Genomic DNA, 24,096 nt, shown 5'->3' on the forward strand with positions numbered 1-24,096 from the left:
GTAAATGTACTTCGTTACTGTCCACCTCTGGTCCCAGCAGCCTTGGAACACTCAGATAGGCCAAGATCTTTTCTAAGCTCTACTTACACAGCATGTACAATCTCATCAGAATCAAAAGGGGTGACAAGTGGAAAACAGCGTTCAGCACTACCGCCGGCCATTTTGAGTGCCGAATAATGCCGTATGGCCTTTCTTCGGCACCTAGCATGTTCCAGTGTCTCATCAACGACGTGTTATGGGACATGCTAGGCAGATATGCCATCATCTATATCGATGACCTCTTAATATAGTCTCTTGACAAAGAAAGTCACATGGAGCATGTTAGGGTGGTCCTCATACACCTGCTCCAGAATCACCTTTACGTCAAAGCAGAGAAATGTGAGTTCCATCAGCATCGCATCTCTTTCCTGGGCTACATCATTAGTTCTGAAGGTGTCAGTATGGACCCATCTAAGGTCTCTGCGGTCACATCTTGGCCCACGCCCACATCAGTTAAGGAGCTTCAACATTTTCTAGGTTTTGCCAACTTCTATTGTCATTTTATTCAGGGTTTCAGCTCCATCACCATCCCACTAACTTCACTACTCAAGAAGGGACCCAAGCACCTTCAATGGAACCCCACAGCAGAAGCAGCTTTTGGTCATCTCAAGCAAGCCTTCACCTCAGCTCTCATCTTGCAGCATCCAGATCTGTCCAAACCTTTCACTCTGAAGGTCGATGCATCTGACATGGGAGTAGGGGCTGTGCTATCACAACGTTTTGGGGAAAAACAAACTCCATCCAGTAGCATTCTTTTCTAAGAAACTCTCTTCCACTGAAAGAAATTATGATGTGGGAAACCAGGAACTACTCGCCATAAAACGGTCCCTCAAAGAATGGCGACACTGGCTTGAGGGAGCCACTCACCCATTTGTTATTCTCACTGACCACAAGAACCTCGAATATCTCAGGAAAGCCAAGCAGCTAAATCCTTGCCAAGTCAGGTGGGCTCTTTTCTTCACAAGATTTAATTTCACCATCTCATTCCGTCCTGGCTCCAAGAATACCAAGGCTGACGCCCTATCACGAATCTTTGCACCCACTCACCAAGATCCCGTAACTCCATCCCATACTTCCATCTCAGTGCTTCATTCAGTCCATTACTTCTAATTTAGATTAAAAAAAATTAGAGACTCTCAACCCCAAACACTTCCCGACAATCTTCCTCCCAGTCTACTATGTGTCCAAGCATCTTAGAGGCAAACTAATTACGTGGGTCCACGCTTCACCAGCCCATCAGATGATCAAGAATAAGTACTGGTGGGAGAACATACTCACAGAAATTAACCAGTTCATCACCTCATGCTCCATCTGCACCCAAGCCAAGGTTCCCAGAACACCTCCCACTGGCAAACTTTGTCCCTTCCCTGTTCCTCAGAGACCCTGGTCCCACATTGCCATCGATTTAATCTCCGACCCCCCCTCCCCACTAGGCAACACCACCATCATGGCAATGATCAACCATTTCTCCAAAGCCCTCAGACTCATTCCATTACCTGGCATTCCCACAGCATCCCAAATGGCAGAACTGTTATTCAAGCAGGTATTCCATTACTATGGTCTCCCTGAGGACATTGTCAGTGACCAGGGCACACAGTTCATTTCATGTTTCTGGAAGAACTTCATGGAGAGGTTAGGAGTTTCTGTGAGTCTCACATCCAGATACCACCCTCTGTCCAACGGCCAAGTCAAAAGAGCAAACCATGAAATCAGCTGCTTCTTGAGAATCTTCTGTATGCACAACGAGGGGGACTGGGCACTCTTCCTCCCATGGGTCGAGTATGCACAGAATTCCCTCAAGCACTCTGCAACCCAACTACAGTAATACCATTTCAGTGCATACTCAGCTACCATCCACCCCTGTTCCCTTGGGACAACTTGCCCAACTAAGTTCAAGCTGTTGAAGATTGGTTCTCATACAGCCAGACAGTTTGGGAGGAGGTACACCAATGTATTGAAATGGTCAATGCCAAATACAAAGAGTATGCAGACAAACACAGAGCAGATACACCTACATACAACCCAGGGGACAGAGTATAGATAGCAACAAAGAACCTCCAAGAACCCAATTCATACAGGAAGCTACAACCACGATACATCGGGTCATTTAAAGTCACCAACCACATCAATAAAGTTTCGTACTGGCTAGAGCTCCCCCCTCACAGCAGACTATCACCCACATTTCATGTATCCTTTCTGAAACCTGCTATCCCAGACCCTCTCACTGAAAATGCACCAAGCCAGGAACACCCAGCTCTTGACTTAGAAGGCAAACCCATCTACCAAGTAAACAATATCATCAACTCTAGATGAAGAAGAGAGCAGATCAAGTACCTGGTAGATTGGGAGGGTTACAGACCCAAGGAACAGAGCTGGGTTCCTGCCAAAGACATCCTAGCTCCACTCCTCAAGCAAGAATCCCATGCCACACATCCAGACAAACCTGCACCCAGAGGTAGGGGGTGCCCTAGAAAATCTATAGCTCCCGGTGGGAGCTCCTTGGGGGGGCTCTGTCAGTAAACCTGCTGATATCGTCCATACTACAAACATGGATGCCTTGAACTACATTTCCCAGAACTCACAGTGCCCTCTGTCTCCTGACTATTAACCACAGCTGTCACTCATCACTCTAATTAGTCCCTCTACCTATTTAAACCTCACTCTCACACCACTTCATTGTGAAGTATCGTTCTGCTATTCTCAGTTCATACCAAGCCTCGTTTCTTCTGACTGATTCTCGTTGTTCTGACCTTTGCTTCCCTCTTTCACATTTACTCTTTTATCTTCTCTTGTTTGCCATTTGCCCGACCATCACTAGTCCCTCGACTCTGATTCTTGTCTCATGTTTTGGCTTGTTCACTGTTTGCTCTATGCTCCTCTTCTGCGCATACATCCATAAGTGCCTGCACCATGACAAAACCAAAAACCTGACTTGTTTTCCACTGTTTACCTAGATTGCAATGTCTTGATGGCTTCCTCAGGGTGATCTGTTCAGATACAGTGGGAAGACCCTGCATTACTGCATCATGGCTATGCCAGGCAGCCAACCAATACCTGTCATCCATCATCAAGCAACCCAGCATAATGTGACCTATACTATTCTATCACATGATTCAGATGCATTACTGTACACCGGTATTCCACTTGAAACATTTACAAGAGGTTGAATTCTGCAGATGCTTCTGCAGCATCTGACAATAATGTCCAAGGGTGGAGGAGAGCACTAATATGCTTCAACGGCCAGCAGACGGACGGAAAGGAATGGTGACCACTGTCTGTATTAGCTATATATTAATAATCAGCTCCCCAGCCCAGTTTGCTGAGTGAGGAGGATGTGTGGGGCACCCAGAAGGCTTAAAACAAGACCTATCAAAGGGTGGATGAGTTCTGAGTGAGCCAATGGACACCCCTGCAGTCCTGGGCATGACAATAAATTGCCTTGCAGCAGCATGCCTCCACTGGCTTCCTGAACCTCATTCTTGCCCTGGAGTCTAGGGCGTGTTGTCAAGAGTATAACGGATAATGCGACCGACATCATCACCAGGCGCACACTTCCATGATGATAAACACCCACCAGACCAAAGACCATGCTACCGCATCCAGGGCAACAGACGCGCCATTTAGCTGACATTTTTATTCAAAACAACTAACAATAAGTGCATGTAGCCTCGTTAGCCAAGAGAATCCAAGAGTAACCAGTGCTGAAGTAGTAGTGTAAACAAACTAGCCTACAAATACCATCCAATATCTGGAATGATCAGGGTAGTTAAGAAGGAAGAAGCTTGGACAAATAAGGAATTGTTTTATGATGGTATGTTTATTGTTTCCAAAGTTTGACAGCAATTCCATCTGCATTAAAATGGTTAGCCTATGCTTCTCTGACCCAGTGTCAGTAAATCTGCTGAGAACACACAAACTACAAACATGGACACTCAGAACTACAATCCCCAAGAACCACAGCACCCTCTGTCACTAGAGTATTAATTACAGCTGCCATGCAGCTCCCTAATTAACTCTCCCCCTTCTTAAGCCACTCTCTCACACCACTCCAATGCGAAGTATCATTCTGTTTTATCCAGTCCATACCAAGCCTTTCATTTTCTGACTATCTCTCGATTTTCTGACCTTTGCTTGCCTCATTTCATTTCATTTCGCCTCGCCTATTCTACATTTGTTTGCCAATCGCCCAACCCTCACTTGTTTCCTGACCTCACCTCCAGTCTCTTATTTTGGCTTCGTCTACAGTTTCCTTCCCCGCTCTCCTCTGCACATACATCCATAAGTGCCTGCACTCTGACAGGATATTTCGCCGTTATGGATGTAGCAGAAGAGGCGAAGCAGACTGCTCTGAACACTCAGGGATGCTTACTGGGAGAACATCAACAGATGCTAGCAGATCTCAACACCCGTATGATGCAGCTAGCAACCGTGATGTCACAGGCCCTCCTTCCGTATCCCGAGTCCATTCCTAGCCCCTGAAGGAATTGAAATAGGAGAAAGTCTGCTTACCATGTCCCGTAGCATGGCTGAATATGCCTTCGACTTCAGAACATTAGTGGCAACTACTGGATGGAACAAACCTGCCTTGAAAGCCATTTTCCGCCAAGGTCCGCGACCCGCTATTCTGAGTGAACTAGCCTGCTGAGATGAACAGCTCACCCTGGATTCTCTTATTGATTTAGCCATTCGACTTGATCATCTGTTGGCACACCGACCCTCCATTCTGGAAAGTACGAAGCCGATTCCTACTTCCGAGGACAGTTCACCCATGGAAGTCTCACACACCTGGCTATCACACTCGGAGCACGAAAGGAGAAGGGAGGGTTTGTGCTTCTACTGCAGGAGCTCCAAACATCAGCTGAACAACTGTCCCATTCGTCCTTCCCATAAAGCTCCAGCAGAAAATTCTACATGCACTGTGAGTTCGGTGAGAATTTTAATTCCAAGTCCTTTAAGGTTCCTGTGTTATTGAAGCTTACAGACTCCACACATGTCCTTTGTGCTTTTATTGATTCAGGGGCAGAGGGGAGCTTTATCAGCCACGATATCGTGCAGAAATTCAACCTGCCCACAATCCCTCTGCAAAGCACACTCATCATTAGGACCATTGACGGAGGACCCATAGGAGATGGTTTCATCACCACATGGACCACACCAATTCATATCCAAGTGGGAGTTCTACATTCTGCGCACATCTCCCTTTATAATCACCACCACTGTAAGCCACGATCTCATTCTCAGCTATCCATGGCTTCAGCTTCACAATCCCTTGATATCATGGCAGAACAAGGAAATTCTCCAATGGTCTCCTACATGTTTTCAGAACTGTATTTCTCATCCCCAAGTCAACCTTTCCTCCACAACTGTGGAGAGTCCTCAACCAGCCTCCTTGGGCAGAGTTCCTGAGTGTTACGTGGACCTGCAGGAGGTCTTTAGCAAAGGAAAGGCATGTGGACTACCACCGCATTGACCCTATGACTGTGCTATTGACCTACTGCCAGGCATGTCACTACCGCGGGGGCATATATATCCCCTGTCCCAGAAAGAACATGCCACATGGAAGAGTACATTCAAGAAGCCCTTAAGCAAGGATACATCCGACCTTCCAAATCTCCAGCTTCTGCAGGCTTCTTCATGGAGAAATGAGGTGGTGGACTTTGGCCATGCATTGATTACAAAGGTTTGAACCAGGTATCCATCAAATATCCTTATCCCCTTCCTCTTGTGCCTGTGGCCCTAGAACTTGGATCAGCCAAGATCTTTTCAAAGTTGGATCTACGCAGCGCATACAATCTGATCAGGATCAAAAAGGGTGATGAATGGAAGACCGCTTTTAGCATGACCACCGGCCATTTTGAGTACCAGGTAATACTAGGCGTCTTTCTTCGGTGCCTAGTGTGTTCCAATGTCTAATAATGACATGCTACAGGACATGTTGGGTAGATATGCCATCGCATACATAGATGACATCCTGATCTACTCCCCAGATGAAGAAAGTCACTAGAAGCATGTTGGAATGGTTCTTAAATGCCTGCTATTGAATCACCTCTACGTCAAAACCGAGAACTGCGAGTTTCATCAAGTTCGTATCTCCTTCCTAGGATACATTATTAGCACCGAGGAAGCTAGGATGGACTCCTCTAAGGTTTCTGTGGTTACGTCCTGGCCCATGCCTACCTCCATAAGGGAGCTTCAGCATTTCTTGGGATTCATTAACTTTTATCATTGGTTCATTAAGGGCTTCAGTACAATAGCTACCCCTTTTAATGACGTTGCTGAAGAAGGGACCAAAGCGCCTCCAGTGGAACCCCATAGCCAAGGAAGCATCCCAACATCTCAAGCAGGCCTTCACCTCTGCTCTGGTCCTCCAGCATCTAGATCCCACTAAACCTTTTACCCTAGAAGTGGATGCATCTGACATTGGAGTAGGGGCAATTCTGTCTCAGCACTTTGTTGAGAAACAGAAACTCCATCCCATAACTTTCTTCTCTAAAAAAACTCTCTTCTGCAGAGAGGAACTATGACGTTGGCAGCAGAGAACTGCTTGTCATTAAACTAGACCTTGAAGAGTGGCACCATTGGCTAGAAGGGGCCACTCACCCTTTTGTTATCCTCACTGACCATAAGAATCTTGAATACCATACCTCAAGAAAGCCAAGAGGCTAAACCCTCAGGCCAGGTGGGCACTATTCTTCACTCGGTTCAATGTCACCATTTCATTCCGCCCCGGTTCCAAGAACACCAAAGCTGACGCTTTATCTCAGAGTTTTGGTTCCATGCACCAAGATCCTGTCAACCATCCCATTCTCCCATTTCAATGTTTTGTACAGTCCATCACCTGGGACCTAGACAGAGAGATAAGGAATTCTCAACCACAAGCTCTTCCCAATAACCTCCCACCTGGTCTACTCTGTGCCCAAGCAGTTTCGATGTCGACTAATCACATGGGCCCACTCGTCACCTGCCACAGGTCATCCTGGCAGTCAACGCATGCATCAAATGCTGAAAAACAAGTATTGGTGGGAGAACATGCTTACTGAAATTAACCAGTTCATTGTATCTTGTTCTACTTGTGCGCAGGCTAAAGTTCCTAGAACCCCTCCCGCTGGCAAGTTGTGCCCCCTCCCCACTCCTCAGAGACCCTGGTCTCATATAGCCATTGACTTCATCACTGACCTCTCTCCCTCAGAATGAAACGCGACCATTATGGTAACCATTGACCATTTCTCAAAAGCTCTTAAGCTCATCCCTTTACCTGGCATCCCAATGGCATCCCAAATAACAGAACTCCTCTTCCAGCATGTGGTATCCCAGAGGACATAGTCAGCAACCGGCGCTCTCAATTCATTTCTCACTTCTGGACCTGCTTCATGGAGAGTTTAGGAGCATCAGTGAGCCTTACATCAGGCTACTACCCTTAATCTAATGGTCAAGTTGAGAGAGCCAACCAGGAAATTGCCTGCTTCCTGAGAATTTTCTGCATGCGCAACCAGGGGTACTAGACATGTTTTCTCCCATAGGCTGAGTATGCACAAAACTCACTCAAACACTCTGCAACACCGTTAACTCCGTTTCAGTGCATACTCAGCTATCAACCACCCTTGTTCCCCTAGGATGATGCCAGGTACAGGCTGTGGAGGATTGGTTCGCATGCTGCCAAACAATATGAGAGGAGGTTCACCAATGTTTAGAAACAGTCAATAGTATAAAGAATATGCAGACAAACACAGAGGAGACAACCCAGACTTTTCCCCAGGTGACAGAGTATGGGTGGCCGCAAGAAATCTCAGAGAGCCCAAAACCTGCAGAAAGCTCCAGCCACATTACATTGGGCCATTCAAGGTACTGCGTTGCATTCATGAAGTTTCTTACAGCCTAGAACTCCTCCCTCACAGCAGATTATCTCCCACGTTCCATGTCTCCGACTTGAAACAAGCCATCCTGGGCCCCCTTGCTGAAAACACACCAGTTCAAGAACATCCTGAACACCTATTAAAGGGTGAGCCCATCTACCAGGTAAATAAGATCTTCGACTCTAGACACAGAAGAGGGCAAGTCAAATACCTGGTAGATTGGGAAGGTTATGGACCCGAAGAACAACGCTGGGTTCCCACCAAGGACATTCTTGACCCTCTCCTCAGGCAAGAGTTCCATGCCCCAAGAACCACAGCACCCTCTGTCACTATTAATTACAGCTGCCACGCAGCTCCCTAATTAGCTCTCCCCCTACTTAAGCCACTCTCTCACACCACTCCAATGTGAAGTATTGTTCTGTTTCATCCAGTCCATACCAAGCCTTTCATTTTCTGACTACCTCTCGATTTTCTGACCTTTGCTTGCCTCATTTCATTTACGACCTTTGTCTTGCCTATTCTATGTTCGCCGATCACCTGACCCTCGCTTGTTTCCTGACCTTGCCTCCAGTCTCTTGTTTTGGCTTTGTCTACAGTCTCCTTCCCTGCTCTCCTCTGCACACACATCCATAAGTGCCTGCACTCTGACACCTAGCTTTTGCTTTTTGAGCCAATACCAGAAACATCACGGTACAGTAGGCTGGTAGAGTTCTATTAGACTAGATCTAGGTGCTTATGGTTAATATGGTTATAGTTATGGTATTTGGCAGATGCTTTTGTCCAAAGCAACTTACAATATATAAACATTATTATTATTATTATTATTAAACCAATACAACAATACAATCGCTCTACTCTGACATAGCCTACCTTCGAGATGACAGCTGCTTCATGACTGCAGGATTTACCTAACCCTGCAATGCAGGAACAACTGACCATTTCTATCACACCACTGGCTCTCATCATTACTCAAGCCAGGTGTTTGGGTTTGTTCATGCTCTGGCTAGACTCAACCTCAGCCTTAAAGCAAACAAACTCACCCTCTCTTTTACACATTTTTCCAATTTTATTTCTGTGTAGATAATTGTATGCCTCCGTACTTTTGTAGTTTGTTAGCTCCTCGCCATCAATGCCCTCAATAAGAATAAAATAATTGACAATGTCAACATAGCTGACGTTGGGCCACAACTTCATGTTGTCTATCCATTCTGTGAGGGTAGACGGATGGGGCACTTTGATCGTATTATCCCCAGAGCACGTCAAAAAAATCGGACCCATGTAACCATCTTTTAGTCATCTTTAATCTTACCTACCTAGCAGTTAGCATTAGCTACAAACATCAACGCAGTGCAGCAGAAAAAAAGAGCCAGGCTTCTGCTATGATGCAGCAATGAATCATGGGAAAGGTCAGAGTTCGGGAAAGTTGTGGATAGCAGCTGAAATTGGTGCTAACTTTGTCTCACAAATTTGGTTGGCCACCTACTGTAAGTGCAATTCTGTGTTTATGTAGGTCTCTCCGGGTCTCCGTCTAACCATTAAACAACCAGGTGATAGGAAAAGCTGAAAATTGGACTCATCAGAGAAGATGACCTTAATCCAGTCCTCTATGGTCCAATCCTCATGATCTTTAGCAAACCTCAGCCTGGCTTTTCTTTGCTTATCATTGATTTTTTTTTTTTCTAGCTTTGCATGATTTCAACCCCGCCCAGAGGAGCCTGTTTTGAACGGTCTATGCCGTGCACTTAACCCCAGCTGCCATTTGTCATTCTTTTTGTAGGTCACTTGATGTCATCCTACGGTTGTTGAGTGATATTCGAAGGAGTTGATGATCATCCCAGTTAGTGGAGAGTCGTTTTTGCCCTCTGCCAGTCTGTAAATTTGTTGTCCCCAATGTCTGTTGCTTGACCTTGTTCTTATGAATTGCCATCTTTAAAATTTTGAGGATGGAAGCAACCTGATGCTCACTACATCCCTCTGGCAGTCAAGCCAGAATTTAACCCTTCTTTTTCTCAATCAGAACTTTTTTCTTTTTAACTCTTTTGGCATGATTGATAGATATTTTTGTATTCCAATTAAATTTAAGGTACTACTAGCAGTTTTTGCCATCCGAACTGGTCCTATTGCAAGAGTAATGACGACAGCAGTAATGACGACAGCAGTGGGGGTTTTTTTTGTTTGTTTTTTTTTAATACTTTTCCTCTTTAAATAAGATTTGGTTCAGGTGATCACTGCATCAGTACCTCATTAAGTAAAATTAGGTGGGCTTGTGTTGGAATTCCAGCACAGACACTGGAATAAAATGGCTGCTATATATAGAGATGTTGATTTCAGAAAAAAAAATTGAAGTCATTTCTTAATTTTTTCCAGAGCTGTATATACATTTGTACCTCCCCCCACACCCCTTTTAGACTATAATAGAATTGCCGCTATTGTCACTGCACAAATGTACAACAAAATTTAGTTAATCATAGGAGAGCAAAGCCGCTGCGTGCGTACCGCTACTCTTGGGCACTTCAGCCCAAGGCCATCCCATGTTAACCTAACCACATGTCTTTGGGGGAAACCGGAGCACCCAGAGGAAACCCACACAGACACGGGGAGAACATGTAAACTCCACACAGAAAGGCCCCCGTCAGCCGCTGGGCTCGAACCCAGAACTTTCTTGCTGTGAGGCGAAAGTGCTAACCATTACACAAGTGTGCCACCTGTTATTTTATAAATAACACTGACAAATATGTTTCACTGCAATATTTGTGTTGACCCCCCCCCCCCAAAAAAAACAAGTGCCACAAATGTTTTCACATACAATTTCATATTGAAAGAAAGAAAGAAATTTCCAGCAGTTACAGATTTTAATTTCAAATATTAAAATATCACATCCGGGCGGCATGGTGGTGTAGTGGTTAGCGCTGTCGCCTCACAGCAAGAAGGTCCGGGTTCGAGCCCCGGGGCCGGCGAGGGCCTTTCTGTGCGGAGTTTGCATGTTCTCCCAGTGTCCGCGTGGGTTTCCTCCGGGTGCTCCGGTTTCCCCCACAGTCCAAAGACATGCAGGTTAGGTTAACTGGTGACTCTAAATTGACCGTAGGTGTGAATGTGAGTGTGAATGGTTGTCTGTGTCTATGTGTCAGCCCTGTGATGACCTGGCGACTTGTCCAGGGTGTACCCCGCCTTTCGCCCGTAGTCAGCTGGGATAGGCTCCAGCTTGCTTGCGACCCTGTAGAACAGGATAAAGCGGCTACAGATAATGAGATGGGGAAATATCACATCCAGCAAGGGAGAAGCAAAATTGTGAACTTATTAATTTTGTTTCCTTTTTTTTAAAATATTTTTTTCTTCACAAATAACCTATATTATCTGACCAACTGTGTAATTTATGATAAAGGAATACATGTGAGGCATGACGCACTAAATCTCTCATTGCTATACATTTCTTTGTCTTCAAAGGATGCACAAACGTTTGTATTCAACTTCATAAGATGTAATCATAATAAACTTTTTGCTTCAGTCAAAGAGACTGAAGAGACTTCAGGCTCGAAAAGCAGCGTGCACACAGCACACATTGCATAGACTTGCATAAATTAAGTAGATTACATTGGATTAGTCCTCCACCAGATGGCAGCACTGTGACGTCATTTTTTACAGTTAATTTCCACAGACTTCATAATTCACTTCAAAGGATGTGACATCACGGCTTACGACATCAACAAGTTAGTCTTTCTGGACGTGAGAGAAATAGCTAATTATTGTCCACATAAAGATAGTTTTGTTAACTTTGTTTTTATTTAAAAACAGCAGATTTATTGTTGTGTGGTTGTGTTGTAATTTTACTCGTTAGTTCGGTTGCTAGTTCTCATCTCATCATCTCTAGCCGCTTTATCCTGTTCCACAGGGTCGCAGGCAAGCTGGAGCCTATCCCAGCTGACTATGGGCGAAAGGCGGGGTACACCCTGGACAAGTCGCCAGGTCATCACAGGGCTGACACATAGACACAGACAACCATTCACACTCACATTCACACCTACGGTCAATTTAGAGTCACCAGTTAACCTAACCTGCATGTCTTTGGACTGTGGGGGAAACCGGAGCACCCAGAGGAAACCCATGCAGACACAGGGAGAACATGCACACTCCGCACAGAAAGGCCCTCGCCGGCCACGGGGCTCCAACCCGGACCTTCTTACTGTGAGGCGACAGTGCTAACCACTACACCACTGTGCCACCTCGGTTGCTAGTTATTTTCTAAATATTTTCCTATTTTACAATGGTTTAGAGGTGAAATAAATTGTCAAATAAATTTGAATAAAAACATATTAAAAGCTACAGTTTTTTGAATGGAACAAAACCCCTAACATTGCTAATAAGCAATGAAATCAAGTCAGTACCAATTAGGCAAATAATATTATAATGCTTAGTGTTAGCCAGGTTAGCTGTATTGATTTAATGCTACATTTATTTTTCTTAATGTTAGTAAAATAAAAAATTAATGACACTTTAAGCTTTGTGCAATTTCAGCACACTTAAAAAAAAAAAAGATCTACCATCATTTGCTAATGATTGGGTGGCATGGTGGTGTAGTGGTTAGCACTGTTGCCTCACAACAAGAAGGTTCTGGGTTTGAGCCCAGTGGTCAATGGGGGCCTTTCTGTGTGGAGTTTGCATGTTCTCCCCACGTCTGCGTGGGTTTCCTCTGGGTGCTCCGGTTTCCCCCACAGTTCAAAGACATGTGGTTAGGTTAACATGGGGCAGCCAGGGCTGAAGTTGGGCTGAAGTGCCCTTGAGCAAGGCACCTAACCCCCAACTGCTCCCTGGGTGCTGTAACATAGCTGCCCACTGCTCTGGGTATTTGTGTGTGTGTGTGTGTGTGTGTGTGTGTGTGTGTGTGTGTGTTCACTGCTTCAGATGGGTTAAATCTGTGCTTGAGTGTTAAAGGAGTTCACTGTGTAACATGATAACATTTGGAATAAACCAGTGAACATCATGCAAGAATTCATTTCATGATTTTCAAACACACTGAGTATGTTTATTTCTCTCATTCCATCAGAATCTACACGTCCTGACATTTAATAAAGCCACATTGTTTGTGTTAATGCTAAACAAAGTGGGTCTTGACTGGAAAATCCAAGCTAAAGCCAGGTGGAATCTAGCAGACAGTCGTTAGCATTGATTCTGGGGTAAAATTTCATTTGATGTTCCAAAATTTGAAATGTTCATCATTTATTTCACATTTTTACATGATGAGTGAGTGAGTTTGTGACTGAATTAACAAGTATTGGTTAGCATGAAACAGCTAACATTGTGAACTAGCATTTAGTGTACAGATGTTAAATGAAATACTTCCATCAAGTAACAGTGAAAAAAGATTCCTGACTGATATTTTCACGTTTTATGTTTAGTAAAGGGAGTAAAAAGGTTTATAGTTTTACATACTTATCTCTTTCGTTTCTCTAATACACTGTTTTCTTTCATTTTCTTGTTTAATTCTGTTTTTCCTAATTTTCCTTCTCTCGTTTATCCCTTGTAAATAGCTTTTCTTAATTTTCTCCTCTCTCTTTTCCACCTCTACTAATTTGCTTTTTTTTGCTTCTTTTTTGTTTTATTCATTTTTCCTCCATTTTCTCCATACTCTTCAGTTTTCTCTCATTCAGCTTCACCTTTTTTCTTTTATTATCTTCATTTTTAATCTTTGTGTATCTTTAGTGTGTGCGTGTGTGTTTTACTATTCTCCATTGTATCCCTTTTAACTTCTTTTCTTTCCTTCTTGATTTCATTGTATAATTATTTTCTCTTTTTTCCTTTTCGATCTATTTTCCTTAATTTCTTTCCCCATCATTTCGTTTTCCTCTCTTTTCACTTTTCCTCCATCGTCTACTCTCTAGTTTAGCTTATTCTTTCTTTCTTCATTTTTATTCTCATTTATTTCCATATTTTTCCTGTTTTCTCTTCATTTTTTATACTTGATTTCTTCTGCTATTTTCCTTCTTTAACTCCTTTACCCATCTGCTTTCACCTGTGATTTTTTTTTACATAAAATGATCAAGTGAAAAGGTTAAAACTGTTTTTCTTTTTAAAGATGGACATATGAACAGATGAGCAGATAAATGGGGGACAGAGAGGTGAATGTGTGAAAGACCCAAGGTTACACACAAGGACAATCTGTAGCCTTGCTTTTTAAAAGAATGAACAAACACAGGCACATATATACATACATACATACATAGATACACACACACACACACACATGCACCTCCCCCTTCACTAAGCCAGAAAAGTGGGAGGAGTTCAGCCATTTTAAACAGAGAGAGAGAGGAAGAAAGACAGACAGACAAATCTGAGGGTCAGAGAGATGGACGGAGGGAGGGACGGAGGGAAAGAGGAAAATGATAGCAGGGAAAACAAGTAGCAGGGAAAGTTTTAGGGAAGAATGTAAAGCGAGAGAAATAGAGGGAGAGAGGAGGAGACTAAGATATAGAGAAGAACAAGTGGGGGTAGAAAGTAAGAAATGCCTGCGGGTAAACTTGGGGGTGGGGGGTAAGGGAGAGGGAAAGAACAAAGATGGATAGAAAGAGAGAAGGAGAAATGGAAAGGAAGAGGAAGGAAAATAGTTAGGAAGGCAGATACCTGAAGCTTGGAAAATTATAATTAGTGAAGAGAGAGAGTCCTTCCCATCTTCTTTCCTGTTCTGCAGCTGTGTGTGTGTGAGACTTCCTGCAGGAAACACACTTCCCACCCAAACACCTCTAAAATGGCCGCCATCTACTGGGAGAGTTTCTCTTTTGTTTCCTGTGTCCATAAATCGTGTGTGTGTGTGTTAAGAGAGTCATGCCCTCCTGCCCCCTGCTCTGAGACGGGATTAAACTCTTTTGTGTGTCATGTCAGTGGTGGGGGCTGGGGAACGTGTTCCAAACCAGCGATCAAGCACTAGAACCAAAGAGCAGGAGATCCACCTGCATGAGCACTGTGGGGTGGAAGGAACCGGAACACACACACACACCAATCTAAAGATAAAATGAAAGGAAAAAATAAATAGAATGGAAGACTGAAATAATATAAAGAACAGTTTGAAGGGATGAAGGAAGAAAAAGAAAGAATAAAGAAAAGGAAGAGAAATGAGAGAGAAAAAAGCAGACATGGAATAAAAGAAACTGGTAGAGGAAAGAAAGGAGAGTTGGAGGAAGAAAAGGAAAAAAAGAAAGGAAATTGTCAGAAGAAAGAAACAAAGAAAAAAGATAGTGGGATGAAAGAAAAGGAAGAAGAGTTGGAGAGACTGGTGTAAGAAAAAAGAATGAAAACAAAAAAGAAAAAGAAATCGAAGAAACTGGAAGATTTTTAAAAAAGAAAAGGGAAGAAGAAAGATGACAAAAACTGGTCAAGGGATTGAAAGTCAGAAGAAAAGAACAGAAAAAACAGGAAATGTTTAAAGAAAAAGGATGACAAATGATACAAATAGATGGTTAAAAGAAAGAGGGAAGACAAGAAATGGGATGCTGCAAAGAAAGAAAAAGAAGGATGACAGATTGAAAGAGACAAAGAAAGGAAGTAAAAAGAGGAATAAGAAAAAAGAAACAAAAATATGGGAGAAGAAAGAAATAGAGAATTAGAGGAAGCAGGAAGAAAAAACAGAAGAAAAAGAAATAGAAAGAAACTAAAAAGATGATGGGAAGAAAGAAGGCACTGTAATGAGGGCGCAGTTCCACTGAGTGTGAGCTGAATTGAAGCTGCTGATTGGTCGGCTTCTGTACCGCCCATTATCACATCATCAGCTGTCAGTTGGAATTGAAATCATCCAACATTCTGTCCGTGTGTTTCACGCTTTAATCTGAAATAGAACTCTAAAGCATCTGTTATTTCTGACCTCATGGGAGTTTTTCCATTGCTGATTTGTTTACGAGATGAAAATGGCCGCTGTAGTCAGGGCCGGCGTGGGACTAATTTCCAGTCTGGGAATGTCATCTGAGCGGCCCACGCATGTGGCCTCTGTGTGCAGCCCACACACTCACACGAGATGTCCATCGTGCCAAATCCACAGTTTTCAACCCCTTGGACTATTTATTTCCAAAGATATGGTGCCGTATGCACCAACTTCAACACAAAGAATTTATATCATGAGCAATGAATGCACTATCTGTCTGTTATCCATGGGGCACAGGAGCCAATCCCAGTTGCAGGTCACCAATCTACTGCATGGACAAACAACCATTCATGGGCAACTTTGAGTGGTCAGTTGGCCTAATCCCCATGTCTTTGGACTGTGGGAAGAAACTGGAGCACCCAGAAGAAACCCACACAGGCATGGGGAAAACATAAACTCCACACAGAAAGGCCACAGTCAGGTAGCCATGAGATTTGAACCCAGAAGCTTCTTGCTGTGAGCCAACAGTGCAAACCACTGCACCACCCCATGAATGAGCTAAGCGAATGAATGTTGATTTTAAACAGAAACTGTACATAAAGGTACATCTGAAATGAACTAATCAGTCATAAATATCACAGGAATATGTTGAAATTCCTTGATGCGAAAATGACTCAACACTAAACCTAAAGTTGCTTGAAAATGAAGGAAAATACCATTTTGGTACTCCAAGTCAAGTTTATTTGTATAACGCTTTTAACAATAAAAATTGTCGCAAAGCAGCTTTACAGAATTTGAACGACTTAAAACATGAGCTAATTTTGTCCCTAATCTATCCCCAATGAGCAAGCCTGTGGCGACGGTGGCAAGGAAAAACTCCCTCAGACGACATGAGGAAGAAACCTCGAGAGGAACCAGACTCAAAAGGGAACCCAGCCTCATTTGGGCAACAACAGACAGCATGACTATAACATTAACAGTTTTAACATGAAGACAGTTTCGCTGATGTTGTAACTCTTCATTGATGGAAACTTGAGTGCAAAACTGTTCATGACAACTGCAGTCCTAAAGTTAGTAAATCAACTGTAGTCCTCAGCCATAAAAGTATTACTGTAAGAGTCCAGAGCATCCTCCAGGTGTAACCCTCAACTGTCCTCATGGGGCCATCCTCCACAGGAGCGATGCGATAAAACTCTGACCAGACACAGGGCACCAGGATGGATCAAGCAGGTCCGAGGGGCAGAAGAGGCCAGCATCTCAATCCCAGGACCAACATGTAACTCAGAGGGACAGATTGTGGGGGGGAGAAAACACAGGTTGTTAGGTATGCCCTAAAAATGACACAAGTATTACATCTGCATGATAGGCTCGCAGAGACGAGAGTCTTGACATCAGGCATAATACACAACAATGGCATGTTAATATGGTTAAAAAATATCATGACCTGCTCTGGCTGGATGCTTGATTGGGTGATGGGAGCACACTCCTCAGCAATGATGGGATGCAGATGGGACCCTTAGGGCTGGCCAAGACAATTCAGTTACATTTCACCGGGTCTGGGACATGCGACAGAATGTCTGACGGCCAATTCCCTGCAGGCTATGATAGCCAGTCGAGGTCTCCACCCTCTCCACTTGACTCCATGTAACTCAGAGGGACAGATTTGGGGGGGAGGGGGAAGAAAACACGGGTTGTTAGGTATGCCCAATGTCACCTGAATAAGTAGGAACAGTATACATATTGCACTGAGTACAAGCAGGGACTCCGGCAACTAACTATGACAGCGTAACTAAAAGTTAAGAGCCAGAAGGTAACACAGGCATGAGGGAGCCCCGGGACATAAAGCAGCCAGCCACTACACTGTCAACAAACTCAGTGAGCAAGCGAGTGGGGACTGACAGCATCCATACATCCCAGTTTACCAAAACACTCTATGTCTGAGGACCCTCTAGATCTACACCTTTACCTCATAAACACCATTAACAAAAGGCTTGACTAAACAGATATGTTTTCAGCCTAGACTTAAATGCTGAGACTGTGTCTGATTCCCGAACATTACTTGGAAGGCTGTTCCATAACTGTGGAGCTTTGTAAGAAAAGGCTCTGCCCCCTGATGTAGCCTTCACTATACGAGGTACCAGCAGATAGCCTGCACCTTTTGATCTAAGTAGGCCATTCCCACTCATACTGAAAACTATAAATTTGCCGTCATTGTGCTTTTAGGGTGTCCTGTTGGAATGGGAGCAAAATGGCAAAGTCAAAACTGTAATCCCTGTCCTGGCAACATAGTCACAGTAGTTTATGGTAATCTTTCACAATAGCTTTGGCTGCGAACTCAAAACAAAAAGCAAAGAAAACTGTGAGATATAAGCAAAAGATGTGATACAAAGCCTTTGCTTGAACAAAACAAATGTTCAGAAATAGGAAAACTCTCTCAACAGAGACGAGATTCAGCTCAACTGGTGCCATGTTGCTAACTAGCTCATTTCACAGCTTGGGCTTTTCACAACAATGGGCTTGCCACCTCGTACAACAATAGTATGTAATTTCCGGTCTCGCATGGTTCACATGTCTTGTGTCTTGGAAGTTCATGCTCTGTAGCATTCCGTTAAACAGAGTCAGGTCAGAATACATGATATCTGTTACATTTCTGTTATGGTAGACTGAGTGCAAATGAAAATGTTTTATGTGTTCTATGTTGTTTTGTCTGTAAATTTGGCATGTTTATTTGCATCTTCCTCTAACGCCATTCTGTTCTTTAATCTGGCATTTCCTGATCTATCTTTTTACTCTTTATTTATTTATTTATTTATTTGTTTGTTTGTTTATTAAGTGCTCTCTGGTCGAACCGTAAACCTGTACCATTCCACTCAAAATGATTCACCCTCCCCTGAGACTGTCAGCATTTACAAATTCAAGCTTTTCTAAAGGCCTACAATATTTTACAAAGACCTGTGTAGCAATTGAGTGACCAATTAAAATTAATAGTGATGTCATACACTCACCAGCCACTTTATTAGGAACACCCATACACCTGCTGTTTTATGCCGTTCTCTAATCAGCCAATTCCTTGACAGCAGCACAATGCATAAACCAGAGGTGGGGACTTGAGACTTGGGGACTTGGACTCCAGTCGACTCGAGTCACTGTTTTCATGACTTGTGACTTGACTTGACAAAACATGAAAATACTTGAGACTTGACTCGGACTTGGAAGTTTAAGACTCGGGACTTGACTTGACTTGACACACGATGACTTGAGTGACTTGAGTGTTATTTCCATCGTGTTTTCATTGTGAAAATAAAATGTAATATGCACATACTTCAGTAATTTTGATTGCACTGTTGTTGCGTTGTCACCGCCCTGTCCATCAGGTACGCTCTCTGCATGGGCTATATACCGGCACGCCCCATGCCACGATGTGTTCACAGATTTCACATCATATCATCATGTCAGCCATCCCAAGAGTAATCACTTTCGGCTTCAAGGGCTACTGCCTAGAAGGTACAGTAAACGACGAACAGCGCAGTGCAAGATTTGCAACGTGACGATTTCTGACAGCCAGACCACGACCTCCAATTTTGTCCGGCATTTGAAGATCCATTCTGCCCAGTAAGTTTATTAATGTGTTGTTATTTGGTGATAGCAGCTAAACTCCTTGTTAGCCAGTGTTAGCCACGAGAGTGAGCGGTAGGAGGATTTTAGCCGTTGCAGATGTAGCTAGGGATTCAGTTTATTATTGTGAAATTCTTATGTGAATGCTGGTAAGCAATGTAGTTACGTCAAGTTTAATGATATTGTATATCAGTAGTAGTAAGTTGATTGTGCACTTTGCAGTCGTGATGCTGAATAACATAAGCAGCTTCCTACCCTGTTGTTCTGTTTCAGGGTTAAGCTAATGGTCAGCTTGTGAACATGTACACGTTCATGAGCAGTACAAATTCGTGTAAGTGTGTTCGTGTACATTAGCCAGACTGTCCATAGGGCATAGAGGCAGGGGAGTTTATCATAGCCATTTGAAATAGCAGTGCAGCAACCTGTACATTTTTTTCGTCACACTACCCGATCAAAAAAGAAAAGAAAACTCCGTCCCACTGCCTATCATGCACTATTGAAAAAAGCACCACGATTTGGATTCACCGGCATGCCACTCGCTGTTTGAATACAGGCTAGCAGCAATACTAAACTCTGCAAAATAGGCTGACTGTGCGCGGGAGTCTCGGTTCCCGCTGTAACACAGTGTTACAAAAATAAATTGTGCAGTCATCCAAACCATGAATTTACATTTAGTATATCAGGCTACCAGGCCGCCAAAACAATGGTTTGAATGACTACAATTTAGAGAGCACAACTCTGTAACTGAACAGGTGCACTGGATATTTCCCAGTGAGGTAATTTAAAAAGTCTCTGGGTAATTGTTCAAGGAAAGATGAATCCCGCGCGCTGTCCTTTCCGTATTGTTCCCGAAACGTTGCACTTGTGGTAAGGAGGACAGTGCATTAGCCACGACCAAAACGTTGTGAGCAAAGTTCCTGTGGAAAGGAACACGCGGGATGCATATTTCATTTAACATTTATTTTCGTAACAATCTATTATAGCCAGAACCAAGACTCCCGCGCCAAAGTCGTTCTATATGTCCCCGCTCCGCACAGGCTGAGGCAGCCTCGGAGAGGGAGAGAGCGAGAGAGCGCTTTTGCACACACCTCTGTAGCTTGTCATATGGGGTAAGATGATGTCACTTTTGCACGGGCGAACAGGTCTTCTTTTTGAGACCTAAATTATTTCTGACACATTTCTCTATCCTTTGTTTTTTTTTTTTTTACTGGCGCAAACATACATCGAAGTCACTTCAGGTTTCTCCACGTGTATCTTATTAATAATAATCATCTCATCTGACGTGATTAGAGATTGGAGGAGCTCATGCCCCTGTTAACCCAAGGTGTCGTCCTACCCTCTTTTAACTACGCACATAACAGAATGCCAATTCTCTGTTTATTTTTCTTGTTGGCTGATGACAATGTGAGAAATTTAGTTGGCTTTCAATCTTGCAATCAATTTTGCCATCAATAAATAACTTTGTGACATTATTACTGTTTTGTTTTATGTATTTTACAGAACATGAGTATTTAAAATGCAAATATTTAACAGGTTGGGCACATGTGCCAGGGATGTTTACTGACATTTACTTATGTATTGCCTTTTCAATGTATTAAATTCATATTCTGCTGCTAAAATTACGCCAATACGCCTAAGGTGACTTGACTTGGACTTGACTTATTATAGGACTTGACTTGACTTGACTTGACTTGCCCAAGACAAAAAAGACTTGGGACTTACTCGGGACTTGAAGGTTAAGACTTGAGACTTACTTGAGACTTACTTGAGACTTGCACATGTGTGACTTGGTCCCATCTCTGGAAACTCATGCAGATACAAATCAAGAGCTTCAGTTAATGTTCACTTCAAACATCAGAATGGGAAACACTGTGATCTCAAAGTGTGACTTTCACTGTGGCATGGGTGTTGGTGCCAGATGGACTGGTTCGAGTATTTCAGAAACTGCTGATCTGGGGTTTTCACAGACAACAGTCTCTAGAGTTTACACAGAATGGTGCGAAAAACAAAAAAACATTGAGTGAGGGAGGGCGGCACGGTGGTCTCACAGCAAGAAAGTCCGGGTTTGAGCCCCGTGGCCGGCGAGGGCCTTTCTGTGTGGAGTTTGCATGTTCTCCCCGTGTCCGCGTGGGTTTCCTCCGGGTGCTCCGGTTTCCCCCACAGTCCAAAGACATGCAGGTTAGGTTAACTGGTGACTCTAAATTGAGCGTAGGTGTGAATGTGAGTGTGAATGGTTGTCTGTGTCTATGTGTCAGCCCTGTGATGACCTGGCGACTTGTCTAGGGTGTACCCCGCCTTTCGCCCGTAGTCAACTGGGATAGACTCCAGCTCGCCTGCGACCCTGTAGAACAGGATAAAGTGTCTAGAGATAATGAGATGAGATGAGATTGAGTGAGGGACAGTTCTGTGGGTGGAAGCAAACACCTTGTTGATAAGAGAGATCAGAGGAAAATGGCCAGATTGGTTCGAGCTGCCAGGAAGGATATAGTAACTCATATAATCACTCTTTACAACTGTGGTGAGCAGAAAAGCATCAGCATGCAACAGCAGAAGACCATATTAGGTTCCACTCCTGCAGCCAAGAACAGGAATCTTAGAATCAACAGCAAGTTCTTATTAAAGTGGTCAGTAAGTGTAGTTTTGAGTATTTTCTTCATTTTGCCATGTCATAATTATTCAATCCTATTCAGTCTTGCTGGGTTTTTGTTTTCAATCTCTTGCTAGGCTGCAAGGCTAAATCACAATGAGGCCACTGGGTACTCTATAAAAATACTCAATTTTCTTCAACTGAAACTAACAGGCTTAATTTTTTTTATTATTAAAAAAATATTACTGCCAAAGACTTGCAGTATGACCTGATGAAGGTAGGAACATCAGTATCAGTGAACACTCAAAGAACAATACTACACAAGCAAGGACTTCATTCCCCAGACACCACAGCGCACTCCATTCTTGACTGAGAAGCACATAAAAATCAACTTGAATATGCAAAATAATTTGTACAGGCCTATAGATCTCTGGAAGACAGTTTTATGGAGTGATGGAACGAAATGGGGACTGTCTGAACCCATGGATCAACGGTATGCTTGTTGTAAGAAAGGCAAGGTTTATGACAAAGAACTCCATCTCCATGGTCAAACGCAGAGGTCAAGTCAAGTCATTTTATTTATATAGCACATTTAAATACAACCCCGATTCCAAAAAAGTTGGGACAAAGTACAAATTGTAAATAAAAACGGAATGCAATGATGTGGAAGTGTCAAAATTCCATATTTCATTCAGAATAGAACATAGATGACATATCAAACGTTTAAACTGAGAAAATGTATCATTTAAAGAGAAAAATTTAGGTGATTTTAAATTTCATGACAACACATCTCAAAAAAGTTGGGACAAGGCCATGTTTACCACTGTGAGACATCCCCTTTTCTCTTTACAACAGTCTGTAAACGTCTGGGGACTGAGGAGACAAGTTGCTCAAGTTTAGGGATAGGAATGTTAACCCATTCTTGTCTAATGTAGGATTCTAGTTGCTCAACTGTCTTAGGTCTTTTTTGTCGTATCTTCCGTTTTATGATGCGCCAAATGTTTTCCATGGGTGAAAGATCTGGACTGCAGGCTGGCCAGTTCAGTACCCGGACCCTTCTTCTACGCAGCCATGATGCTGTAATTGATGCAGTATGTGGTTTGGCATTGTCATGTTGGAAAATGCAAGGTCTTCCCTGAAAGAGACGTCGTCTGGATGGGAGCATATGTTGCTCTAGAACAGGGGTCACCAAACTACGGCCCGCGGGCCAGATCCGGCCCGCCACCCCCCTTTGACCGGCCCCCCAGCCCCTCTGCCCCCCATCACTTGAACCAGCCCTATGAGGCAATCCCCAAAAGTGGTCATGGCCTATTTTTTTAAATTGCTTTTTGGCAAATAATAACATGTCTGCATCTTGTATTTTGTTGATTTTATCAATTAAAATTGATATTTAGTTATAAAATGAACTATTCCTATTTTCCGAATTTTCGTCATATGCTCGCAATCAAGCAGTGACAGGCAGCGCACGCGCAGAGAACTGTCAGTGTTCAGGACAGCAAAATGGCTAGCGGTCAGCGAAAAGCTGACAGAGAGTGCAGAGTTTTTAAAGAACAGTGGACCACCGATTATTTTTTCGTTCAGTGTAAGGACCATGCAGTTTGTCTTGTATGTAAAGAAAGTGTGCCGGTTTTCAAAGAATATAATCTGCGTCGTCACTACGAAACCTGCCACAAAGAGTATGTTAGTTTGCGAGGGCAAACAAGAGAAGACAGGATTCGGAGGATGAAATGCGGACTGGCTGCACAACAGAATGTATTCCTTCGCCAAACCCAGATCAACCAGGCTGCTGTCCGAGCTGGCTATAAGGTAGCTCACCTACTAGCTACCCATGGAAAGCCATTTACTGATGGGGACTTTGTTAAAGTATGCATGCTTGCTGTGGCCGAGGAGGTGTGTCCCGACAAGAAGGATGCGCTTGACGCGGCGAGTCTCTCCACACCTACTATGACCAGGCGAACCGAAGATTTGGGGGACAACATGTATGACCAGCTGAATGAGAAAGCGTCAGAATTCGAGTTTTTTGCTTTGGCCATGGATGAGAGCAATGACGTGCAGGTCACAGCACAACTGCTGTGATCTATTGATCTATTGCTCATATTATTATAATTTCACTGTTTTTTAAAATGTATTTATTTTATAGGCCTATTTATTTG

The 24,096-nt window shown here is 43.4% G+C and overlaps 1 protein-coding gene across 1 annotated transcript; it reads left to right on the forward strand.

Moving 5' to 3' along the window:
- Positions 1-311: 311 nt before the first annotated feature.
- LOC132865708 (uncharacterized) lies at positions 312-800 on the forward strand. The gene has a single exon (XM_060898243.1). It carries the CDS (start codon positions 312-314, stop codon positions 798-800), a length of 489 nt encoding a protein of 162 aa, XP_060754226.1.
- The last annotated feature ends 23,296 nt before the right edge of the window (positions 801-24,096 follow it).

The sequence above is a fragment of the Neoarius graeffei genome, chromosome 18 (genome assembly GCF_027579695.1).
Source record: "Neoarius graeffei isolate fNeoGra1 chromosome 18, fNeoGra1.pri, whole genome shotgun sequence".
Taxonomy (NCBI): Eukaryota; Metazoa; Chordata; class Actinopteri; order Siluriformes; family Ariidae; genus Neoarius; species Neoarius graeffei.

What these genes read in the sequence shown, in the direction of transcription:
- LOC132865708 (XM_060898243.1), top strand. Translation starts at nt 312, where the DNA reads ATGGAGCATGTTAGGGTGGTCCTCATACACCTGCTCCAGAATCACCTT.